At 39.8% G+C, this 20,576-nt stretch overlaps 1 protein-coding gene across 1 annotated transcript; it reads left to right on the forward strand.

Annotated features, from left to right (window-relative positions):
• The first annotated feature begins 12,979 nt into the window (after positions 1-12,979).
• Positions 12,980-13,740, forward strand: SF3B5 (splicing factor 3b subunit 5). Its single transcript, XM_012756811.3, has one exon. It carries the CDS (start codon positions 13,137-13,139, stop codon positions 13,395-13,397), a length of 261 nt encoding a protein of 86 aa, XP_012612265.1. The 5' UTR covers positions 12,980-13,136; the 3' UTR covers positions 13,398-13,740.
• Positions 13,741-20,576: the final 6,836 nt, after the last annotated feature.

Raw genomic sequence — 20,576 nt, forward strand, 5'->3', positions numbered from 1 at the left:
TTTCTATTTCTACCATCATCTAGTGTAAGTCTGTTTTCTTGTCACTATGTTCCAACTAGTAGTTCCAACCTAGGAGTTCCTGAAATCCTTCAAGCTTCTTCCCACTGTAGGGCCTTTGTTCTATGCCTGGAATGCTCTTCCAGAGTTCTTGCATAGCTGGCTTGTTCTCATCCCTCAGGACTCACGAAAATGTCACTATCTAGAGTGGCCTCCCTTGACCTTCCTCTCCTCCCTCCCTCTCCTTTCCCTTCTCCAATATTCTTTATCATAGCACTCTGTTGATTCCCTTTACTGAACTTACACAAGACCTTTGTTCAAATCTGCTTTTTAGACCCAACACCTCTCTCACCATACATTTAAAGATGATTTTCCATGAATGGGATTAGTGCCTTTATAAAAGAGACCTAGGAGGGCTTCCTTGTCCCTTTTGCCATATGAGGACACAGAGAAAGGATGGCTGTCTCTGAACAAGGAAGCAGGCCCTCACCAGACACCAAATCTATTGGCACCTTAATCTTGGACTTCCCAGCCTTTGGAACTGTAAGAAATAAATTTCTGTCATTATTAAGCTACCCAGTCTGTGGCATTTTGTTATAGCAGCCTGAACTAAGACATTATTGTTCTAATAAAAACCCTACCATAGGGGGCGGAGCAAGATGGCGAACGAATAACACCGCCAGACAGAGTGTCTCTGCAGAAAAGACAGATTCTAGCAGAAATTAGAGGAAAGAAGCAAGAAGACGAGCATACGCGGACAAGGGCCAGAAGGAGGGGTACCTGAGACTCCGGGAGACTCCATGGGAGGAGGCTGCGGAGGAGAACTGGAGGCTGAGACCACTGGAGCAGCCCGGAGACCAGCGGCAAGGGTAGGTGGATTTGCTGTTTCCCCTCCCCTGCATTCGGGACTGCTGGTGGGCTCCCCAGCGGGTGGAGAGACCTGCGGACACCAGCCCAGAAACCGCCGCCGCCTGCCAACGGTGAGCCTGTAGCAGACGTGGCACCAGGTTCCCAACTTCCTCCGGGCACCTCCGTGTGCACAGACCCGAGCCGCGCGGCAGGCGCCATATTGCCTCCTCCTCCCCTCCGCCGACCCTACCCGCGGCTGCCCAGAGAGACAATACAGCCACCAGCTGGAGACACCTCCAGGGAACGGGACCTTCCTGTTTGGGACCCCGCCCGCTCTCCCAGGTGCTGCTGGCACCGTGTTCCCAGGAAAACGGTGCCGACTCAGAGGCTGAGAGACATAGACCCAGCTTGGGCTCCCTGTGGGTGAATTAGGACCGGAAATCCTCTCCCTGGTGGGAATACAGTTTGAACTCTGGGACCCAGAGGTCGGACCTGCAGACCAGATCCCCTGCACCGAGGGCTAGCATTGCCCGGGGCACAGAAGGGTTATACGTGAACAGCCTACTGAGGTGTGTGTGCCTCCAGGGGCGGATCGGCGTCCTAGAGGGCAACCCTCCTCCCAGGAGGAGGCCGTGCGCCCAACCCAGGTGGCGTTCCTGTGCAGGGAACCTCCACGCCGGCATCACAGTCTGGGGAGGCCTGGTGACTTGTGGTCTGGCCTGCTGGCAGAGGCCCAGGAGTAGCTGCGGAGTTGGGGAGGGTGGAAAGAAGTGAGGCCCGCTCCAGACTGCGGGTCTCAGACAGCCCCACCCCCACACACAGACTTTCTGGTTGAGCGAGACCATTCCAGCCCCGCCCTGACAGCTTACCCTGGAAGCAGAGAACAGAACTTTGACCCCTGCTAACGGCCTGAGGGCAGGCTTACCCAACCCAGCTCCGCCCAGAACGAGAGCTGATAACAGGACTCAAAATCAACACCATAGCCTGTTCCTCCAAGCAAATGCCACCTACTGACAGGGACGGCATCTTGCACAGCCTTTCCACGGCACCCACTGACTCAATATACAGGGAGTGGTCCAATTTCACCCACAGGCACCACCTAACGCCTCAGAAACTAAACAAGGTGTGTGAATACCCAAACAATAACCTAAGGAAAGAAACAACAACTGATCGACATGGGAAGAAATCAGTGAAAGAACTCAGGAAATATGAAGAACAAACGGAAAACACACCCCCAAAGAGGAGCACCAGCCCCCTAGAAACGGACACCGACCAAAATCAGGCAACCAATATGACAGAAGAGGAATTTCGTATGTGGATCATAAGAACACTCACTCAGCTGCAACAACAACTCAATAACCAACACAAAGAAACCACAAAAGTCTCCAGGATATGGGAAAAGAAATAGACACATTGAAGAAAAGTGTAACCGAACTCCTGGAAATGAAGAATCAATTCAAGGAACTATAAAATACAGTGGAAAGTCTCAAGAACAGGGTAGATCAAACAGAAGAAAGAATCTCAGAGCTTGAAGATAACACCCTCCATTAAATAAATCAGTCACAGAAATAGAGCAGAGAAACAAGAGAAAAGAGCAAAGCCTACAAGAGCTGTGGGATTATGTGAAGAAACCTAATGTGAGGGTCATAGGGTTACAAGAAGGGGAAGAAGACAACACTCAAGGGTTGGACAAGCTGTTTAAAGATATAATAGAGGAAAATTTCCCAGGCCTTGCTCAAAATCTTGATATACAAGTTCAAGAAGCTCAGAGGACCCCTGGGAGATTCAACGCAAACAGGAAGACGTCACGACATGCAGTCATCAGACTGACCAAAGTATCAACTAAAGAGGCCCTTCTAAGAGCTGTAAGACAAAAGAAGCAAGTAACATACAAGGGAAAGCCAATTCGAATAACATCAGACTTCTCTAATGAGACTTTACAAGCAAGGAGAGACTGGGGCCCCATTCTCACTCTTTTGAAACAAAACAATGCCCAGCCGAGAATATTATTCCCTGCAAAACTAAGCTTCGTATATGAAGGAGAAATAAAAACATTCTCAGACAAGCAAAGGCTCAGAGAATTCACCAAGATAAGACCAGCCCTACAAGAAGTACTTAAAACAGCGTTATGCACGGAACATCATAATAATAACCCACGAATATAAAAACAACCAAAACCCAAAGATATTAAAGGCCAGATATTACAATGGCTCAAGACAGAAATCATAGCAACAACATCCAACCCAACAGAATGATCAGTAATCTACCTTACCTATCAGTTCTCTCAATAAATGTGAATGGCTTAAACTCTCCACTCAAGAGACATAGGCTGGCTGAATGGATAAGAAAATACATGCTGTCTTCAGGAAACACATCTAACCTGCAAGGATGCATATAGACTCAAAATAAAAGGGTGGAGATCAATATTCCAAGCAAATAGAAGCCAAAAGAAGGCTGGTGTGGCAGTTCTAATTTCAGACGATTTAGTTTTTAAACCAACAAAAGTAGTAAAAGACAAAGAGGGTCATTATATAATGGTGAAGGGCACAGTCCAACAAGAAGAGATAACAATTTTAAATATATATGCACCCAACTTAGGTGCACCCAGATTCATAAAGCAAACCTTACTGGAGCTAAGCAAATGGATTAATAGCAACTCCATAATCGCCGGAGATTTCAACACCCCACTGACGGCACGAGACAGATCCTCCAAACAGAAAATTAATAAAGAAATAATGGACTTAAACAAAACTCTAGAACAATTGGGTCTGACAGACATCTACAGAACATTCTACCCAAAATCCACTGAATATACGTTCTTCTCATCAGCTCACGGGACATTCTCTAAGATTGACCATATCCTAGGACACAAAGAAAATCTCAAGAAATTTAAAAAAATAGAAATCATACCATGTACCTTCTCAGATCACAGTGGAATAAAAGTAGAAATCAACCCTAACAGAAACACACATTTCTACACAAAAACCTGGAAATTAAACAACCTCCTACTAAATGATTACTTCGTAAATGAAGAAATCAAGACGGAAATAAAAAAGTTCTATGAAGAAAACGACAATGGAGAGACAAGTTATCAACTCCTCTGGGACACAGCTAAAGCAGTTCTGAGAGGAAAGTTTATCTCCATAAATGCCTATAACCAAAAGACAAGAAGATCACAAATAGACAATCTAATGAAACGACTCAAAGAGCTAGAAAAAGAAGAACAGACCAACCCCAAACCCAGCAGAAGAAGTGAAATCAACAAGATCAAATAAGAACTAAACGAAATTGAAAACAGGAAAGCTATTCAGGAGATTAATAAAACAAAAAGTTGGTTCTTTGAAAAAATAAACAAAATGGACACACCATTGGCTAAGCTAACGAAAAGCAGAAAAGAGAAATCTCTAATAAGCTCCATCAGGAATAAAAAAGGAGATATCACAACTGATCCCAAAGAGATACAAGATACAATTTATGAATACTACAAAAATCTTTATGCACACAAACTGGAAAATGTGGAGGAAATGGACAAATTTCTAGAAACACACAGCCTCCCTAGGCTCAACCAGGAAGAGATTGGTCTGTTCAGGGAACCAGATTCCCTGAACAGACCAATCTCAACAGCCAAAATAGAAACAGCAATTAAAAATCTCCCTAAAAAGAAAAGTCCCGGTCCAGATGGCTTCACACCTGAATTTTACCATACTTACAAAGAAGAACTAGTACCTATCTTGCAGAAACTATTCCACAACATCGAGAAGAACGGAAACCTCCCCGACACCTTTTATGAAGCGAATATTACTCTGATACCAAAACCAGGAAAGGATGCAACAAAAAAAGAAAACTACAGACCAATATCCCTAATGAATATCGATGCAAAAATTTTCAACAAAATCTTAGCTAACCGAATCCAGACACTTATCAAAAAAATAATCCACCACGACTAAGTGGGCTTCATCCCAGGGATGCAGGGATGGTTCAACATACGTAAATCTATAAATGCAATTTACCACATAAACAGAAGCAAAAACAAAGACCGCATGATTCTTTCAATAGATGCAGAAAAAGCTTTTGACAAAATTCAACACCCTTTCATGATACGAACACTTAAGAAAATAGGCATAGAAGGGACATACCTAAAAATGATACAAGCCATATATGACAGACCCATAGCCAACATCATACTGAATGGGGAAAAATTGAAATCATTCCCACTTAGAACTGGAACCAGACAAGGCTGCCCACTATCTCCACTTCTGTTCAACATAGTGCTGGAAGTCTTGGCTACAGCAATCAGACAGGAAAATGGAATCAAAGGTATCCAGATAGGGGCAGAAGAGATCAAACTTTCACTGTTTGCTGATGATATGATATTGTATCTAGAAAACCCCAAGGATTCAACCAAGAAACTCCTGGAACTGATCAATGAATTTAGTAAAGTCTCAGGATACAAAATCAATACACAGAAATCAGAGGCATTCATATACGCCAACAACAATCTAATTGAGAACCAAATCAAAGACTCAATTCCCTTCACAATAGCAACAAAGAAATTAAAGTACCTAGGAATTTACTTAACCAAGGACGTAAAAGACCTCTACAGGGAGAACTATGAAACACTGAGGAAGGAAATAGCAGAGGATGTAAACAGATGGAAATCCATACCATGCTCGTGGATCGGCAGACTCAATATCATCAAAATGTCTATACTACCCAAACTGATCTACAGATTCAATGCAATACCTATTAAAATCCCATCAGCATTCTTCACAGATACAGAAAAAATAATTTTACGCTTCGTATGGAACCAAAGAAGACCCCGAATATCAAGAGCAATTCTAGGCAACAAAAACAAAATGGGAGGCATTAATATGCCAGATATCAAACTATACTACAAAGCTGTAGTAATTAAAACAATATAGTATTGGCACAAAAACAGGAATATTGACCAGTGGAACAGATGTGAGAATCCTGATATAAAACCATCCTCATATAGCCATCTAATCTTTGACAAAGCAGACAAAAACATACGATGGGGAAAAGAATCCCTCTTCAATAAATGGTGCTGGGAAAACTGGATAGCCACCTGTAGAAGGCTAAAACAGGACCCACACCTTTCACCTCTCACAAAAACCAACTCACGCTTGATAACAGACTTAAACCTAAGATATGAAACTATTAGGATTCTAGAGGAAAGGGTTGGAAACACTCTCCTAGACATTGGCCTGGGCAAAGAGTTTATGAAGAAGTCCCCAAAGGCAATCACAGCAGCAACACAAATAAATAAATGGGACATGATCAAACTACAAAGCTTCTGCACAGCCAAAGAAATAGTCATGAAAGTAAACAGACAACCTACAGAATGGGAGAAACTTTTTGCATCCTATGCATCCGATAAGGGACTGATAACTAGAATATACTTAGAACTCATGAAAATTAGGAAGAAAAAATCAAATAACCCCATTAAAAAGTGGGCAAAGGACTTGAACAGAAATTTTTCTAAAGAAGACAGAAGAATGGCCAACAAACATATGAAGAAATGCTCAACATCTCTAATCATCAGGGAAATGCAAATCAAAACCACAATGAGATATCACTTAATTCCAGTGAGAATGGCCTTTATCAAAAAATCTCCAAACAATAAATGCTGGTGTGGTTGCGGAGAGAGAGGAACACTCCTACACTGCTGGTGGGACTGCAAACTAGTTCAACCTCTGTGGAAAGCAATATGGAGATACCTTAAAGCGATACAAGTGAATCTACCATTTGATCCAGCAATCCCATTGCTGGGCATCTACCCAAATGATCCAGTGACACTCTACAAAAAAGACACCTGCACTCGAATGTTTATAGCAGCACAATTCATAATTGCAAGGCTGTGGAAACAGCCCAAGTGCCCATCCATCTAAGAATGGATTAATAAAATGTGGTATATGTATACCATGGAGTACTATTCAGCTCTAAGAAACAATGGTGATATAGCACATCTTATATTTTCCTGGTTAGAGCTGGAACCCATACTACTAAGTGAAGTATCCCAAGAATGGAAAAACAAGCACCAGATATATTCTCCAGCAAACTGGTATTAACTGAGTAGCACCTAAGTGGACACATAGGTGCTACAGTAATAGGGTATTGGGCAGGTGGGAGGGGGGAGGGGGGCGGGTATATACATACATAATGAGTGAGATGTGCACCATCTGGGGGATGGTCATGATGGAGACTCAGACTTTTGGGGGGAGGGGGGAAATGGGCATTTATTGAAACCTTAAAATCTGTACCCCCATAATATGCCAAAAAAAATATATATATATATATACAAAAAAAACCCAAAAACCCTACCATAAGGGTTAATTTCATACTACCATAACAAATGGAATACGTATATAGTGCATCAACATTTCTTTGCAAAATTTATTCAGTGAGGAATTGTTCAAAAATTACACCAGCTTATGATTTAATGTCACAAAAGAACAGAAAGGAACTATCCTATTAAATCTCAAATGAATTATAGAATGGATGCTTGTGGCAATCATATCTTCCCCAGGAAAGGTTATAAAAAAAAGGTACGGAAAATTCAACTCTTATAGTATATGCCCAACTGGGGCAAAACCTTCGAAAAAGTAAGAATTTCAGACCTGCTCAGATATATAAAACCCACATGATGGCTGAGAGAAGAAAAGCAGAAGCTAAAGACATTCTCAACCACATAAAAATAAGATCATAGCTAGCAAACTTCTTTTTAAAATTCTCTAAATTTCATATCAACTAAATTCCACATCACCACTTAATCTAAACATAAAACCACAAAGTAAAATTTGTATAAGAGAAAGGTTGCTTGCTTTTCTCCTAAATTCTCAAAGTCTTAGTTGCCCTTAAAAATGTACCAAACCAAACTTGTAGCTTCAGGATCTTAGTCACAAGGCATCTTTTTTTGCTTACTATGGTTGGGAAACTCAACGGTGCCTAATTATAAAAAGTTCTCAACTACTGCTCTAGTGATATTTGTTGGTTTTAAATACTGTTTTGGCGACCCCTAGTGTGAAACATCATTTTAACACCTGTACATATTGAAAGCCCTTTTTAATACTTGTTTAATAGACAAAAATAATACTTAAAATAATTTTTTACCAAAGGAAATGTGACTTTAGTAAGTTTCCATTTAAAGTTTATGTTTTTCTTAGATCATAATAAAATTTGAATATAATTTCTATAAACAGACATTTGAAAATCATTGAGAATCCCTATGGTTGAAAACTCATGGATGCATTAAGGGTGCTCATTAACAGTTGTTTTGTTGTCTTAAATAATGCTCTAATTCCACTGCTAGGAATTTGCCCTACAAATAATACTTGTACATGTGCAAAATGGCCTACGTACAGTATTAGTCGTTGCAGCATTTGAAACAAAATAAATAGCGATGAATAAAAGGATGGTTATTTAGAGTATGATACACCTGTACAATGGAATATTATGCAGCTATAAAACAAGAAAAAAGAATGAGTAAATTCTTTATGTGTACAAATGGGATTATGTCCATGATATATCAAAGAACATAAAGTAGAATAAAACAAAAAATCAAGGTAGTTATTTTGCTACCATTGGATTTTTAAAAAGGAGTGAAGTATCATATACATTTGTAATTGCTTATACATTCATGAAAGTAACCTCCTGAAGGACACACAAGAAATTAATATAGTATGGTTACTTTTCAAGGATGGGTGAGAAATGGGTAGATGATGGATACTGCATTCCTTGCTATAATTCTCTATTTTTGAATTATGCCTAGACTATTCAAAATATTAAATGACTTTTCAAAAAATTTAAATCCTGCAGCACAAGATCAAGAAGGGCAAAGAAGGCCTTGCTTAAAAATAGATTAGACAAAATATAATTTTCTGTATAAAAACACATTTCTTTCTTTTCCTTATACATTTTAAATTCTATATCTTTTTCAAGTGGAATCTTTTCTTGCATATTCTTCCTTACTCAAATGCTAAATTGTAAGATAGCATTTGATAGTTACATAGAAGCAACCTAACAGGCGGGATTGACTTAAGGTAACACCTTGGAGCAGGAAATGCTAACAGCTCTCCTGGCATCTCTTGCCAATAAGGTCTCTGGTTCTAGGTCAAAATTCTTTATTGGCAATAAGCGTACAGAATTGTGGTATACCTTACCAAGTCACAATTTAAGATTCATATGGGACATCTTTAAGTATATATAGTAGATACTTAGGAATAAATTTAACAGAATATTGGAAAGATATGAATAAATTATACAAACTTTAAGGTGGACTTAAATAAACAAAAATATATACTATTCCCATTGATAAGAAAATTCAGTATAGTTAAGGTGACAATTCTCCCCAAATTAATATACAAATTCAACATAATTACAATTAAAATTGCAATATGGTTTTCATGTTATTTGAAAGTTGATCTTGTTAAATGTGAGGCCTTTTGGTAACTTTAGGTGTCATTTGGGGGATATAGAAAGTACTATTCAGAGATTTATTTAGGTTTTAAAAGTTAATGTTCAATTTACTAAAATAATAGATTGAAAAACTGCCTTTGTTCCTTAAATTTTTAAGTTCATCTGAAAATCCTAATCTATTTATAAATCTAGAAAATTTTAGCAATCACTTTTAAGGGGCCTTTGAATAAAGTTTAGTTCTATTCCAAATTTTCACTATTTTAAACATTTTAAACTATAGTTATTAAAGTACTATATTTCATTTTCCTTGTATCACAATTGTCTGATTTAACAAGTAAAATCTTTGCAAGTATTTAAATTATTTCCATAAATCTAATTAACTAAATTTACAAAGAATGTAAAGAATGTAAGAAAGAATGTAAGAAACAAGTTGTCTTATATATTCCATATCACTATATATAACTGTTATGGCTGAATTGTATCCCCCTAAAATTCATAGATTAAAGTCCAACCTAGCCCCCAGTAACTCGGAATTCAACTATATCCTTAAAGACAGGTCCTTTAAAGAGAAAAAAGAGGTCATCTGAGTGGTCCTTAACCCAATATGACTGGTGTCTTTATTTTTATTTATTTATTTTTTTTGAGACAGAGTCTCGCTTTGTTGCCTAGGCTAGAATGAGTGCCGTGGCATCAGCCTAGCTCACAGCAACCTCAAACTCCTGGGCTAAAGCAATCCTTCTGCCTCAGCCTCCCAAGTGGCCGGGACTACAGGCATGCGCCACCATGCCCGGCTAATTTTTTCTATATATATTAGTTGGCCAATTAATTTCTTTCTATTTATAGTAGAGACGGGGTCTCGCTCTTGCTCAGGCTGGTTTCGAACTCCTGACCTCGAGCAATCCGCCCGCCTTAGCCTCCCAGAGAGCTAGGATTACAGGCGTGAGCCACGGCGCCCGGCCTGACTGGTGTCTTTATAGGAAAAGATTAGGACACAGCAGGCACAGAAGGAAAATCATATGAAAACACAAAGATGGCCATCTACAAGCCAAGGAGAGAGGCCTCAGGATAAAGCAAACTTTGCTAACACCTTGATTTTGGACTTCTAGCTCCAAAACCATGAAGAAATAAATTTCTATTGTTTAAGCCTTCATGTCTGTGGTACTTTGTTATGGCAGCCCCAGCAAACTAATATACTTCAATTCTTAATTAATACATGTGAGTGTATTTTCCGGTATTATTTCCAATACTTTATTTCTAGCTCTAAAGGCTTTCGAATTTGAGGATTTCATCCAATATGAATCTCATATTGGATTCATTTTAATATATAGAATATTAGTTTTCATGGCTCTGTTTGACTAACTCTATCACAATTTCCATGAGGATTTCTACTGGCAATTCTAAATTCATGTGTAAGAACAAAGGATCAAGAATAGTCAATGCATTTATGAAAGAAGAAAATTGTACAGATTTTCACCATATCAGATAACAAGAGCTATTATAAAAGCACAGTAATTCAGATCCTGTGTTACTGGTAAAGGCACAGACAAGAAGACTAGTGGAACAGAATGCCCAGAAACAGAGCTATGAGTATCCAATGAGTACCTTATGAATACAAAAAGGATGTACTACATAATGAATAATTAGTAATCACTGGGGATTAGCTAGCCATATAGGAATATATTAAAAATTATTCCTAAAGCAAAACAAAACTAAAATTTCAAGGTGGATTAAAGTCCTAAATATGAAAAACCAAAATTCTAAAACTTTTAAAAGACAATAAAGGAAACTCTTTTTATGGTCTCTTGGTAGGAAAGAGTTTTGTGTGATTTCATTTTTTAAACCAAATGCAAAAAGCATAAAGAAGGCTAATAAATTTGACCACTTTAAACTTAACTTTTCTACAACAAAAGATATCATAAAGAGGAGATAAAGAAAAGCCATATATAGGAAAAAGATGATTTCATTGCATATAACTGGCAAGCCTAGTATCCTGAATATATAAAGAGCTCCTAAAAATAAGTAAGAAAAAGGCCAACATCTGCTAGGAAACAGACAAAGGATATAAACATGTAATTCATTGAAGGAGAAACACAACAGGCCAATAAAAACACAAAAAAGATGACTTGCCTCCCTACTAAACAGGGATATACAAATTAAAGCCACAATGAAATTCTATTCCATCCATCAAATTTCAAAAATTTTTAAATATCTGAAGACACCAAGTATTGAGAAGTATGTGGAGCAACAAGAATTCTCTTTCTCCTGGTGGGAGAGCCAGCCAACTATATAACCACTTTGAAGAACAATTTGGCAATATCTAGAAAAGCTTGAAGACACTCATCCCTATGTCTCAACAATTTTATTCTCATATATATGTCCTGCAGAAACCCCTTAATATGCATAAGAGTATATGTACAAAAATGCTCATTGCAGCATTGTTCCTAATAGCAAAAACATGGAAAAATGTCCATTATTGAGAGAGTAGACATGTTACGGTATATTAATTCAGTGACATACTACATAGCATAGGATCTTTTTCTCAAGTAGTTTCTACTTGGGTGAGGAAGTTCTTAAACCAAAAAGTAGGATGTAAAGCAATAGTAAAGAAGAGATGTACAAGATGCAAAGAGGAAGGAGAGTTTACATCTCTGCCTGGAGCAGACTCCTTGAGCAACTTCGAGGAGATGCTTTTGAGCTGCCTTTCAAAGAGACATGTTTACCAAGAGACCGACTAGAGAGAACAGCTTGTACAAGGAACTGGAAACAGCAAGTAATATGGACAAGTTCAGTTGTCCCTCAGGTGATTGGTTCCAAGGCCACCTAGGAAACCAAATCTGAGGATGATCAAGTCTTGGATATAAAATGTAATAGTATTTGCATATAACCTTGGCACATCCTCCCTCATACTTCAAAATCGTCTTCATTTATATCTAATACAAAGCAAATGCTATGTTAATCCTCTATTATTTAGCAAATAACGACCAAAAACTCTGTTTATGTTCAGCACAGACATAATTTTTTTCCGTATATTTTTAACCCGAGTTAAAAACCCGGTTGAATCCACAGTTGGGGTACCCACAGATAAGGGGCCCAGCAGGGTGGGGTGGCGTTGGAGAGAGGACGCTAGAGAGGAAGGAGGAGCTGGATATGGAAACCGGAAGGTGTGGGAATTTGAGGGAACTGCGCTCTACTTATCAAGCAGGGAACGGCTGCCCTGTTAGAGATGAAATGACTCTTTCACGTCACACAATTCCTGAGAGACGTAGTTGGGACCCAAACTCGCGTCTGCTGACTTCAGGGTGCTGGGACAACCGTGCCTCCACATGAGCTCTGAATTACAAGAGTTTATTTTCGGGGTTGCTTGTAACTAGTCCTACTTGCGTTCCCATTTCCTCTCAGCCTCAAGCCGCCCAGGGATGCTTCCCGCCTCGCAGACACTGCCCTCCATGAGGCCACCCAAGCCCTTTTAAAACGCAACGAAGAGTGCCAGCAGCCGGCACCCACAAACTCTCGGGAGCACGAGTCCCAGAATGCAACGCTCCCTGTCAGCAAAGGGACGCCCAAAGCCGCTAAGTGGACCAGCATGCAACGCTCCCGAAGGGGCGGGGCTCTGTGCAGGGGCGGCACCCTGAGCGTCGCCTCGGCAACTCCAATTCCGTGACAGAATGCGCTTCCGCTTCCGCCTCTGAGCCCTGCGCGTGAGCGTCTACGCAGCTTGGTCGCCGTGACGCCATCCTCCTGCGACTGCTCAGACCCGGAGCTTCCTTGCGGTGGCTTCTTTCCCGCGTGAAAGTGTAGAGCTGCTACTTGTTGCCTACGGCCTGTGACCTGGGAGCAAAAGGAAAAGCGGCGAGATGACGGACCGCTACACCATCCACAGCCAGCTGGAGCACCTGCAGTCCAAGTACATCGGCACGGGCCACGCCGACACCACCAAGTGGGAGTGGCTGGTGAACCAGCACCGCGACTCGTACTGCTCCTACATGGGCCACTTCGACCTTCTCAACTACTTCGCCATTGCAGAGAATGAGAGCAAAGCGCGAGTGCGCTTCAACTTGATGGAGAAGATGCTGCAGCCTTGCGGACCGCCAGCCGACAAGCCCGAGGAGAACTGAGACTCTGCCTTATCACTGCCGTACAGGAGCACCTCTCCCGGCGTTCCTCCTTTTTGTCCTCCCTCGAATATCCGTGCCTCCAGTGGACCGTTTCTCCATGGCTGCTGCTGCTCGCGCTTTCCTTGTACAGAAGTCCTTGCTCCGGGGTGTCCCGCCTGACCTGCCTTTGGAACGCAGCATTGGGAGACCATCAGGACCCCTGAGAACTGTGCCAGTGGAGAGATGCTAGAGCTGGCAAGCGTTAGGGAAGATGGCACTGGAGTGAGACAGAATTTGGAGCCTCGTTTTTAGCTAGTTGATTGTCGTTGTTGCTTTTTCCATAAAGTTTAGAAATTGTTCAGTGTCTTGGTGTGAACTGCTTGTGTTCGGGTGGAGGGGTCCAGGGAGGGCTCTGGAGACCAAGGTTTCCCGAGAGTCCGAGCAGGAGATGGGGTGGGAGCGCCTGGCCAGCGTTCATTGCTGGGTTTTTAAATCCACCCTGCACGCCTTTATCATACTCCCCCACCCCCACTTCACCCAAGAGCGTTTTCTTTTTCAGGCCCACAACACCTTCATTTTTGAGGTTTGTAATTATTATATCCCATATTATTTTTCTTCCATTTTAAAAGGTTTTGCTGCCATTGTCCTCCCTCACCTCTATGTAAATTGCATTCTTTCTATTAGGAATTTGTACCCATGTCTTCAGAAGTGACAAACTGGCAAACGAGTTCTTACATTCATTCAACATTCAACACATATTTGTTGAGCTCTATGTGGCAGGTAAATTTCCCAGGCTTTTGGGGCTTACATTATGCTGATGGGGGGAGAGGGAGGACAAACTGTAGAAAAATAATAAGCAAATGTCAGAAGATGCTGGAGAGGGAAAGAAATTATGTGTGGCTGGGGTGGGTCTAGTTGGTAGGGTTGCAGTTTTAAATACGATGGTTAGGTTATTGAGATGGTGACATTTGAGCAAAGACTTTAAGGAAGTGAGGGAAATAGCAATGTAGAAAACGGAGGAAATTGCTTTCCATGCAGAGAGAACCATCAGTGCAGTAGTCCTAATGATGGGAGTGTGTTTGGCCTGTTGGAGGAACAGCAAAGAGGCAAGTATGGCGGGAGGGAGTAAGTAAGGGGAAGAGTAGGGAAACGAAATGGAGGGGGCAACAGAGTAGAGTCTTGTAGGCCAATATGCAGACATCTGAGTAGCCATTGGAAAATTTTTAAGCAGAGAAATAACACGATCTGACTTGTTTTATTTTATTTTGAGACAGAGCCTTACTCTGTCTCCCAGGCCAGAATGCCATGGTGTCAGCCTAGTTTACAGCAACCTCAGACTCCTGGGCTGAAACGATCCTCCTGCCTAGGTCTCCTGAATAGCTGGTATTACAAGCACATGACACCACACCCGGCTAATTTTTTCTGTTTTTAGTCTCTCAGCTAATTTTTCTTTAGTAGAGACAGGGTCTTGCTCTTGCTCCGGCTGGTCTCACCTTGGCCTCCCAGAGTGCTAGGATTATAGGCATGAGCCATCGCTGCTGGCCAATCTGGCATATTTTAGATCAGTGGGTCTCAAATATGTTGGCCCTGGGACTCCATTACACTTTTAAAAATGATTGAGGCCGGGCGCTGTGGCTCACGCCTGTAATCCTAGCTCTTGGGAGGCCGAGGCGGGCGGATTGCTCAAGGTCAGGAGTTCAAAACCAGCCTGAGCAAGAGCGAGACCCCGTCTCTACTATAAACAGAAAGAAATTAATTGGCCAACTGATATATATATATAAAAAAGAATTAGCCGGGCATAGTGGCACATGCCTGTAGTCCCAGCTACTCGGGAGGCTGAGGCAGAAGGATCACTCGAGTCCAGGAGTTTGAGGTTGCTGTGAGCTAGGCTGACGCCACGGCACTCACTCTAGCCTGGACAACAAAGTGAGACTCTGTCTCAAAAAAAAAAAAAAAAAAAATGATTGAAAACCCCATTGAGCCTTTGTTTATGTAGATTATAGCTGTTATACTCACCATAGTAGAAATTTAAAATTAAAAATATTTAATTCTTTTAAAATTATGATAAAACCATTACATATTAACAAAAATATTTTTAATAAAAAATTAGCTATTTTCCTATACAATTTAGTAAGAAGAAAGGCTTTGAAAAAATATTGCAGATGTTTTCAATGTCCGGCTTAATAGAAGACAATTAGATGCGCAAACCTGCTCTGCATTCAAACTAAATGAAGTTTTGATTGAGGTATAAAAAAATCCACTTATAAATATACAGTAAAGGTTAGTTACAACATTGAAATTGAATCAATGAAGTTTTCATTCTGTTACATTAAAGTTCATTTACCTACTTTAAATGGATCTTTTACCCATACATGATTTGGAACATCATGCATCAGTCATTTGGAAAGTATTGGCTCACTGAGTTATGCAGGTCTTACAAATGTTGACATGTACACATCAAAAAATCACATTGATTAATATCCATTTCAGGAAAGTCTTACAGTATTGAGAAACTGAAAAGGTCACAGTGGTAGTATAAGTTTTCCACCAGTTGTTTTTGCTTGATAGCTTGAATTTGGTAGTAAATACTGTTGTTTTCCTTGAAGTGACAGGCTTGCTTGGTTCATTTTCAAGAAACTGCCAAATACATACCCAAGTCTGAATAACACTATATATATAGTTTGTCCTTCTTTCATGTAAAAATGGTGTGCTGGGAAGAAAAAGCAATTCAGTTTGCAGCTCAAATAGTCACAAGTGCTTTTCCTTGAAAAAACCATCATACTTCAGTAGGCACTAGAAATGCCTTATGCATACTACCAGTTTCATCAGACAAACTATTAAAAAGACACGTCTTCAAGGGCTAAGACTTCATAAAGTTAGCAATTTTTACTGCTTTAACAAAGATGTTCTTAAGAGAAACTGAGTTGGGTTTTTTTGGTTTTGTTTGATTTTATTGAGAGCGCATAGAAGTGAAAAATAAGTGACTACCAGTACAGTTTGGTGCTACTACCTTGATTCATGCTCAGTGCTAGTAGTTTTATCACTATTGCTTTTGTACCATCTGTGTAAATGTTAACAGTAAAAAAGGAAAATAAAATTTTAGTGTTATTAAGAAAATAGTTTTGACTTCATGGATTCCCTGAAATTCCTTTCCCACCATTTTTACTTGAAAGAAGACTGATAGTAGATTAAATAATAGTTGTTTACACTTGGGTATTTGGCAGCTGTTCTCTCTAAAATGAATGAAATGAACCATCACTTTAAGGACAACCGAAATGAAATGCTGTTTCAGAGGAGCCCTCTGGCTGCTGTGTTGAGAATAGACTGGGGCAATGTAAAAGAATAGATTGTAATTATTGACAATTAAATAAAAGTGTCAACACTAGTGTTTTTTTCCCTTTAAGTAGAAGAGTCAAACTGTAAATCACCATCCTTACAAAACTTGATGAAGGTATAGAAAGTGTCATTAGAGTACTCATTACTCATTAAGAGTAAACCCCTGTCCCTAATTGAAGGCTGTTGCAATAGACAAAAGAGGTAAGACAACCTGCATTAAAGATTGAGAGGAAAGGACTGGATATATAGTATGGGATAGCATATGTAAAGAAGTAAATGAGTAATGTGTACAGTGAGTACTGTAAGAATCTAGAAGGAAGTCAGTAACTTAAAGACCTACATGAACTAACTAGTTTTCTCAAAAGCAAGGATTTCGTTCTGTTTTATTAACTGATATATCTACATGTCTAGAATTATGTCTGGCATATCCCAAGTGTTCAATAAATGTTGAGTGTTGAATATGGAAAGGTAGGACTTACCCCAGATGATATTCTGGGGTCATGCTAATTCATGTTTTTTGGCAGTCTTCAACTTCTCCAAGGTAGATAATATCAAAGAAAAGAGATATTTGAAAACATGCACATGCTTCCTATTATGAAAATAATAATAATAGGTATCATATTGAGAGTTTTTATAGTGTGCTGAGTATTTTATGTGATCTTGAGGAGATATTATCTTCATTTTACAGATGATACGCACTCAGAAAAGCAATTTGCCCAAGGTCACACAACTAGTAAGTAGCTACACCTGGATTTGAACCAGGTTTTTCTAGTTCCAAAGTACAGTCTTATACTGTTGGCCAAGTAGGTCTAGTCCATGAAAATATTAAAACAATTTGAATCCAGTTATCTCATTTAAAAACTGGAAACATTCAAACAAATATTTGTTGAATGTTTCGAAAGTTTAGTAGATTATACTTAAAGACTATCAGACCAGTGTGAAACATCTCCTATAACTCTAAGTAAAAAATGTAATTTGAAATCTGTAGAATAGGCAAGGTGGCTCATGCCTGCAATCCTAGCACTCTAGGAGGTAGAGGTGGGAGGATCACTTGGAGTCAGGAGTTTGAGAGCAGCCTGAGCAATAGTGAGACCTTGTCTCTACAAAACATAGAAAAAATTAGCCCCCTGTGGTGGTACTCACATGTAGTCCCAGCTACTCAGAAAGGTGAGGCAGAAGGATCGCTTAAGCCCAGAGTTTTAGGTTGCTGTGAGCTATGATGATGCCATGGCACTCTAGCCCAGGCGACAAAGCGAGACTCTGTTACCAAATAAAAGAAAGAAAAATAAATATATTGAATAAAGACAATCTTGGGGGCAAGCATAGTCATTTTGTGTGGAGAAAATATCATTCAAGTATCTGAAAGTATAATAAAATGCAGTCCAAATAAATATAATTGAGCCACAGTCATTCTTTTGTTGTTCTTGCATAAAATAATACTTGTATCAAACACAGGAGGGCAGCAGATACACAGATAGAAAGTACTTTTTAAAAGAGTTCTAAATTTGTAGATTCCTGCTAACTTCAGAGAAAGATCAGTGGTTTCTATATTTATTTACAGTGACCTTAAGTAGAAAGCCATATGAAGTGAGGGGCAGAGTTTTCATTTGACAAATTTGTAGTGGTCATTTTACAGATCACTGTATTATGCTTACCAGTATGGGACAAGATGGGGACTCTTCCCTTAAATAGGTGCTCGTTGGGGAAGTAAATATGTAAATAACTCTGATACATAATAGCAAGTGGTAAATGCTAAAGAAAGATTTAGAAACAAAAGACTAAAAGTCAGGTGCAGTGGTGCACATCTGTAGTCCAAGCTACTCTTCTGGGGAGACTGAGGTGGAAGGATTGCTTGAACCTAGTAGTCCAAATCCTGGGCAAATAGACCTTGTCCAAAAAAAAAAAAAAAAAAGAGCGATAGGAAGAGATTATTGTGAACTACCAGTGAGAAGTAGGTGAGGGCATTTGAGAAAGGCATTTGAGCAGAACCTTGAATAATAAAATAAGATTTATACATATTAAGACAAGGACAAGGAACTGTGAGTCTCTGGGGGTATTATCATTTACCCCAGCAAGGGCAGAAGAATTCAAATCACTTTCTTCACTTAAAAACTTTTTCATTACTTCTAATAACTTCTTATGGTTTACAAGGTCTCCCACTTTTTGGTCTTTGCTTTCAAGAGGCTGGAAAACCAAGGTCCAAATTCTAGGTTGGTAACAACAATATAATAGTTAATATTTACCAAGTGCTCACTATCTGCCAAAGACTTACATGAATACCTCAATCTTTGCAACAAACCTGAGAAGGTTATTATTACACCAATAAACAAACATACAGGAAAAGTTGTTTGCCTAATACCACTCAGCAAATAAGTGGGAGAACAGGGACTTAAACTCAGATCTTATCCCAGCATCCAGGCTCTTCATAGGATAGATCAGGGTTTCCAGAACTATCTTTTACAGAATTCTGATTCCTTGAAAAATTATTGGTAGTTTTTTGGGGTTTTGGTTTTTTGTTTGTTTTTGTTTTTTAGGGACAAGGTGTAGGGGGTGGAATATCTTGGTTTTAAATAAGTTTCAGGAATGCCACACACCTTTTAGATTCATGCTTCAGATTATTTACAGTTTTACATAAGAAATTTTGTTTAACCCATCATTTTCTAAACTTATTTAATCTTGGAATTCTTTTTCTCAAGAAATACCAAGATAAATCTGAGAAACATATTTAGGGGATACTGCTTTTGGTAATAAAAAGAATTTTAGAATAGAGGAAGTATGTATTCAACCCTGGGCTTGAGGAAGATGAATTTGGCTGCAGTGTGTAGGTTGGAACTCATAAGGACAGATAAATTTCCTTTCCTAGGATTGGAATTCCCTCAGCTGAAAGTGGATACCTTTGTGAATGGAAGTTCTTTGTTCTCAGCTCCTGATTCTTTCCATCTCTCTGAGACTAGCAAAATAAAGGGATTAAAAGGAAAGGAGGAATTGCAGAAATTAGTTGTGAAGCTATATCTAAGGTTCATTCTTTATCAGAACAAGAGCAAGAAAAAAAACCAATGTTATTAAGGAATCTGGACATTTTCTTCACTAATTTCATTAGTGTCTGGAAGGGGTATACTGACAAAGCATCAGTAGTGAATGAGCTGGCAGCCAACGGGTGGTCTACTTCAGAGACATGGCAATTTGTTCTTACATTAACTGGCTTTTTATCTCACATCCCGCATTTCTTCCAGTCTCATATGTGTTACCACCATGATACCTGCCCACTCAGTCACTTAACCCTGAAATAGCAAAAGCTGGAAAAGGGACAGGGGTGCTGGTACTAAACCAAGTCATGGAAGAATCCATCTCATCTCTTACACCACACAAATGGTCTGCTGCAAATGGCCCTTTGAAGCGCTATCTCTTTGATCTGGGCCACCTCAGAATCCTTCCTTTTCTCCACTTCCCTGTGTCTTACCCACTGTTCTCAGTTGTTATCATGTCCCCCAGCTTTCCTTGTTATCACCCTATCCTCCTGCTTCAGTGAACCTTATCCTTGCTTCCTCCAGGTCTCCTATAAAATAGTGGCCTTCCAAGCAGAAGTGTCTTCATAACACTAAAAATGAGGAGAAAACACAGTAGGTAATTTTAGGCATTGTGGGACAGCATGAAAGAGTTTAGGGTGTTCACCACTTCAGCCTCCCTCTCCTCACCTCCACACCCTTCCCCAGCAGACCAGAGCGTTCCTCTCTGGTCCTATTTCAGAATTCTGCTCTTTAAAATGATATCCCCAGTACTATCTTGTTCATCAATATTGACATGAGGATCAAGTGATAAGTACTTTTAAGAAAAACTTGTCTTTTTCTAATTAAAAAATAAGAA

Source organism: Microcebus murinus, chromosome 5, assembly GCF_040939455.1.
Source record: "Microcebus murinus isolate Inina chromosome 5, M.murinus_Inina_mat1.0, whole genome shotgun sequence".
Lineage (NCBI taxonomy): Eukaryota > Metazoa > Chordata > Mammalia > Primates > Cheirogaleidae > Microcebus > Microcebus murinus.

Coding starts and splice junctions, on each gene's coding strand:
- SF3B5 (XM_012756811.3), top strand. CDS start 13,137: ATGACGGACCGCTACACCATCCACAGCCAGCTGGAGCACCTGCAGTCC.